The sequence below is a fragment of the Canis aureus genome, chromosome 16, assembly GCF_053574225.1.
Source record: "Canis aureus isolate CA01 chromosome 16, VMU_Caureus_v.1.0, whole genome shotgun sequence".
In the NCBI taxonomy this organism is placed as follows: Eukaryota; Metazoa; Chordata; class Mammalia; order Carnivora; family Canidae; genus Canis; species Canis aureus.
The window spans coordinates 11903287-11909286 of NC_135626.1; the positions used below are offsets into that span (position 1 = coordinate 11903287).

Consider the following 6000-nt stretch of genomic DNA (forward strand, 5'->3'; position numbering starts at 1 on the left):
AGTACAAGTTCCAACGTGTGGAAGGAGGATGCAAATTCTACCTCCGGGGGGAGCACAGAGGAGTATGGATGAGGCGAGGTCAGTGCCTTGTGCCGGCACACAGAGGCAGCCGCCTGCCCTGGTTCCCCAGGATTGTCGTCGTCAAGTGTGTCTGCGGAGCTCTGCTGGAGGCACAGCACTCCGGCCTGCCAGAACCTGGCCGGCTGAGTGGAGGCACAGGCTGACGCCTCACCAGGTCTTTGTCTGCCTTGGAAAGGAAGCTGCCCTGCACTAGGCGGGAAGGCTTATGAGGAAAGCAGATGAAGGAGAATTTCGGTTACAGAGACACCAGCAGTCCCTGTGCTGGCAGATGGAGGCATTCACGGAAACACAAAAGACACAGTCTATTTTATCGAATAAAATGCAAACTATTTCAAAGGTTTAGCTTCGGGGTATCTGCCTCATTGAACTCGTGCCCTCCCTTCCTCCTGCCTTTCCCACCTGTCTAGATCCCACACACAAAGGACAGAAACACTCCAAATCGAATGCAAATTGCCTGCTTGGGCGAGTGTCAGGCTACCCCCAACGAAAGCCAGGGTAAAGGGCACTAGCTAAAGGGCACTAGCTGGGAGGCATCCGCAGAGCAAGTCACACTCTGCTCACAAGCCTGCCCACTTTTAGGACCAAAGGCTTAAAAACACTCATCAAATAATTAAGCTTCTATGTAACAGCAAACTAAAATTTATCTCAGGTTTACCTGTCAAGCAACTCTATGACAACCTACAGGATTAAACCTCATACCACTACTTGCCACGTTCTAATAAAAAGTCTATAGAAGTCGGATTTGTAAGCAAGCATCAATTTGTCATAGAAAGTGATTATAGTACAGGATCATTACCCTCTGGGATTAAAGAGCGGGCAAGAGGAAGGTTGTCTGGAAGGTGGAGCTGCAAGGAGGTTCTCTACCCTGGTGAAGCCTGGGTGGTGGGGCTTGCACATTCCAGCCACCAGAGGACGCTCTTTCCCTCGGTGTAGACCCCTTCTGGGTTAAACAAGGGTTTTTAGAGGACTCCCAAGATCAAGTGCAAGTTGAAGCTATACAGGCCTGGGTAGTGGCACCCAGGGAGCTCAGTCAGTTGAGTGTCTGACTTTTGATCTCAGCTCAGGTCATGACCTCAGAGTTGAGAGTTCAAGCCCCATGTTGGGCTCCACGCTGGGCATGGAGCCTACTTAAAGAAAAAAAAAAATATATATATATATATACACACACACACACACACAGGCCTGGGTAGAAATTAAGCCCATGTACTGATAAGCAAAGGCCAGAGTGAGTTATCTAGAAGTTATTGGAGGTGGCTGGAGAGTCCTGGTATGCTGCCTCAGTTTATCCTCAGAGTGGAGATGGACCAAGGTCTCCATGGTGCTCCTACCCCAGCGCTCGGTGTAGTGGAGTTAAACTAGTCCTACACACAGTCCAGGGCAGCTGTTCCAGAGGTGTGATGGGACACAGCCATCCTGGATGCAATCGTCTCTCCTGGAAGCCTCACAACACTGCCCGAGTCCCCCAGCTCATCTTCCTGGTGGCCCTGATGACCTGGGTTCTCACTGAGCTTGGCAATGCTGCAGCAGTACTCCTCTGGTCACAGTCATCACAGAGTCTGGGTCTCACGGGCGTGTCTCACTCAGGCTAACCGGCGCCAGGGGTGAGGGGCACAACAGGCCTTCCTGGGCCGTAACAGGTCGTTGTTGCCCTGCCTGCCTCCAACCCAGAGTCTGGCAAGCACACCCCTGGAGGTACACTGATCTGTCACTCCACTGCCATCGGCACCCCTCCCCCATCACTCACCAGCCCCACTGGAACATGGGCCCATGGGGAACACCAAGTGGTCCCGGCTCATCTCCAAGAAACCTGCAGCCTAGCCAGGTAGGTGGGAAGACCATATGGTGAATGAGGAACTCAAGGGGGGCAAGCCAGAGTGGACTCTGGGCAGCAAGAACAAGCACCTGCCCCACTGCTGCCACAGAGTGAGCTATGAGCCCCGGAGCCACGCAGCCTGTCACTCAGCTGTATGACCCTAAGTGAATGACTCAGCCTCATGGGGCCTCCGAGGGTCACCCTCTGCGACATGGGTGCACCAACACCCCCTTGCAGGACAGGAAGCAAAGGTATGTGCTGGAAGTGACTGCCTGCTAAGTCTTGGGCTGCCCTTGAGCCTCACCTAGAATTCCAGGGCCCTGTTACAGAAAATCTGCCCCACTTCGGCAAGACGGGAGTAAATGCGAGACCCGTAAGAACAGATGCTGAGGCTTCGGGATATTCCCTGAGTTGACCAACGTCTCCACAGAGATACCTCAGAGACAGCTCAGGGGCCATGGGATGGATGTCTCATCTCTGGAGTAAGAAGATGTGGCATCACAGAGGGACCTAATGCCACAGCTCTGGGCTAAATGATTTCCAGGAGCACAACAGAGTTTTGTTTTGCAAAGGATTTAGAAGTGACAGGCTGAGCTAGATCCACATAAACACTGGAACAACACCTGGTTACACTCAACAGTAGACCTTTTGTTTGTTAAGCCACCTTCTTAGAAGGAAAAACATTCATTTTCAAAATCTTGAAAACGTCAGTGAAGTGCTCAAGTTCAATCTAAATCTTTTAGGATAACAAAGGTATCCCAAAGCTGTGTGCAGAGAGGGCTTGCAGAGCTGGGGAGGAGGAGCCCCACCCTCTGCAGACCACTCCTCAGGCTTCCTGTCCCTTCTGAGCAAACGGCAGAGGCCCTTCAGGTAGCAGGGGTGGAGGGATGGCAGGGGAAACAGTGCCACTGCCACGGCCTCCCCCACCAATCTCACTGGGGAGCAGAGCCTGTCCCACTTTCCAGAAGCCTGGAGATGGTGCTGAGGCTGGGGGCGGAGTGGCGGTGGATGGGAAATGGACACTCTCCATCTCAAGAGGGGTGGAGAGAGGCAACCAAGGGGGCCCAGTGCAAGGTCTCTGTGCCTGGGAGACTGGACAGCTGAATTCACAATGGGGCCAAAGTGGTGACAGGGGGAAGGAAGCCAGTGCTCACTCAGGACCACAGGGAACGATGGGCTTCTGATCCCCTGTGGGCAGCTGGCCAGCTGGGGAGGTTGGGGGGCTCTTTTCCAGTGATTCCATGGGGAGTTGGCTGAAATGAGGCACAAAAAAGCGTCCTGTGATAGATCACGTAGGAAGCAAAGGCTTAGACTTGGCCAACTTCTTTCCTGAGGAATTCTTGTGTGTGGTGGACATCCACGAGGGGGAGTTCATGGGCTGTTTCCTGGTGCTCTTGGCCATGAGCCTTTCCTTGCAGGTGTCTCCTAGGGCTGGTGCTCCTGAGAACAGTAATCCTGCAGCCCTGGGGCTTGTGCTGACAGGATGCTGGGCCTCATTCCAGTTTCTGACCCAGTGGGTCTGGGTTGGGGTGGTGACATGTTTCTAACAAGTTCCCAGGTGACCTCTCTTTGGGGACCCCAAGCGGGCCACTCCTTGGTGCTGAGGGCTCTAAGTGCTCCCTGGCGTCCCTATCCTTTTTCAGACCACAGCTGCTTTTCACCTTCAGCTGTATTTCCCTTCCGTCTCAGGTCGTCTTCCTCCTGACTTGGACACCGTCCAATCTTGTTAAGGTAACCTTATTTAGTTAATAGTTGAGTTAATCACACCATTAGGTACAGATTTTACCACTTTCATTTCCAGAAGAAACCTTCCTTCCAAGTTCCAGGGACATCCTTACATGCTGGTTCGACGACAGAATAGTTTGCAACGTTCAAATCGGGTTCACCCTATTTATATTTCAGATACTATAGGAGAAAACCAAAATATGCACAAAACAGGCGACAAATGTCTTGTCACGGGTACCTGCACGTGAATGTACATATCTGTGTTTCTGCCACTGAAACACAACCCCTGAAAAGTTCTCCTGTTATTAAAATGCTTGTTTGTCCTCAGAGCAAAGGCTCTATGAAAACCTACTAAGATGCTGTCTGTCCACCCCCTGGGTTCCAGACACTGGGGACTTAAGAAAACATGAGCTCAAAGAACAAAGTCTTCAGAATCAAAAATCCCAAGACCAGGAGGTAAGAGGAAAACCCATCTTACAGATCGTCATTGACACTTTTGCACAAAAACCCTATTTAGGCTCTTAAAAAGTCGGTGAATCTGTTTGGCTATGAGAAAAATCACAACAAAGGATATAAGACTCAAAGTACAGGCAGAAAGCGTAGCAATTTGCTGTCCTCTTGCCCACGGAAATACATAATTAGAGGTTAGCTGCGCACCAGCTCGGCCCGCCAGGCCTCACTCTGGCCGAGGACAGCTCCGGCTGCGGAGCGCCCCCCGCCCCCCCGTGCCTCTGGACAGCTCAGCCCGCCGGCGGGGAGGGAGCCGCAGACGCCCCCACCCCCAACTCCGCCTGCGGGCCGGCGAGTAGCCCGGGGACCGGTCCCCAGCAGGCAGCACGACCGTGCGGCCCGGAGGACGTGGTCCCGCTCGGCCGCCGCAGAGGTCTCCGGTGCCGGCTCCGGGAGCCCCCAGCCACAGAGGGCGGAAAGGGCAGGGGGCTCGGGGGCGGGACCGGGACGTACCGAGGCGCCTAAGGGGGTGTGCGTCAGCAAGCCGCAGGGCAGGGGCCCGGGCGGGGGCCCCACCTGCGCGGGGAGGGGCGCCTCGCGGCTCCCGGCGGCTCCGCCTCGCGCCTCCAGGGCTGCGCCTCACCTCGCACGTCCCTGGCCAGGGCCCGCCAGGTGGGCGCGTAGCCGATGCAGTGGCCGCACCACGAGGAGTAGAACTGCACGAGCCACGCGGCGGAGCTGTTGGCCGTGGCCCCGCGCACGCTGCCGCTGTCCAGCACCCACACGGCGTCCTCGCCCGCGCGGTACAGCCGTGCGGCGCCGCCCGCCCCGGGGCCCGCCGCCGCCGCCGCCAGCAGCACGAGCAGCGGGGGCAGCCTCCGGGCTCGAGCCGCCGCCGTCGGGGCTCCCCGGCTGCGCGGCGCCGCCGCCGCCGCCGCCGCCCCGGCCGCCGCCGCCATGTTGGGAGTGCCGCGGCGCGCCTGACCTTTCACCCTGGCAACCGGCGTCACGTGCGCCGCGCGCGCCCGGCCCCGCCCCCGCGCCCGTCAGGCCCCGCCCCCCCGGGGTCGCCGGGTTTAGCCACTAGAAAAGTCCCGCGTCCGCAATGCAAATTTAGGGACCTTCTTCGACTTACCTACGCTGGGCTGCTGATTGGGGAACTCCCATTTAACGGGGGTAGTGGGGGGACTGGGGGAGCGGGGACTGTGCTTTATCCGGGAGCCCCACCTGGGCCTTAGAGAGTCCGCTACCCAGACCTGGACTTTTTAATACGAGATTTTACCTCCTGGATACGAGCTGGGGTGCGGTCCCGCAGAGCGCCGCTGCTGTCTTTGCAAGCCTGCTGTCCCGGCCTCCCCCGGCCTCCCGCGGGGCCGTGGACGCAGCACCCTGGCCCAGGGGCTGGGGGCAGGGGCCCTGGTGACAGCTTTACCGGCCGTGGGTCTCTGTATTTGACTTGACTTTTTTTTTTTTTTTTAAGATTTTATTCATTTATTTATTTATTTATTTATGAGAGACACAGAGAGAGGCAGACACACAGGAAGAGGGAGAAGCAGGCTCCCTGCGGGGAGCCCCATACGGGACTCAGTTCCAGGACCCCGGGATCATGCCCTGAGCAGAAGGCAGACGTTCAACCGCTGAGCCACCGAGGCTTTCTATACCTGGCTGTGGCACTCCATCCCAGCGTCCTGGGACCCAGGCCCCTGGGTCAGCCTTGCACGCTCTATTTTCAGTTTCTTGTGTCTTCCTAAGACCCCTCGGTGGATTCTTTGCTCAGTGGCTCCTTGTCCAGTCTCAATCATGTAGAGCCTACCTAACGCACGGATGCTCGTTTGTGTGCAACATGTTGCTCAAGCCCAGCTCCCAGGCTGCCTGTCCATTCCTCAACTCCCACTGCTCCCTCCTCCAGAAGAGGTACCCCCACTGCTGTT

General features: G+C 56.5%; 1 protein-coding gene across 1 annotated transcript in view; it reads right to left on the minus strand.

Moving 5' to 3' along the window:
- QSOX2 (quiescin sulfhydryl oxidase 2) overlaps window positions 1-5028 on the minus strand; it is a 31836-nt gene extending 26808 nt beyond the window's left edge. The window contains exon 1 of the mRNA XM_077850490.1: window positions 4713-5028. Within this exon, the coding sequence (XP_077706616.1) occupies window positions 4713-5028 (316 nt within the window). The remainder of the gene's footprint in view (window positions 1-4712) is intronic.
- Between the last annotated feature and the right edge of the window lie 972 nt (window positions 5029-6000).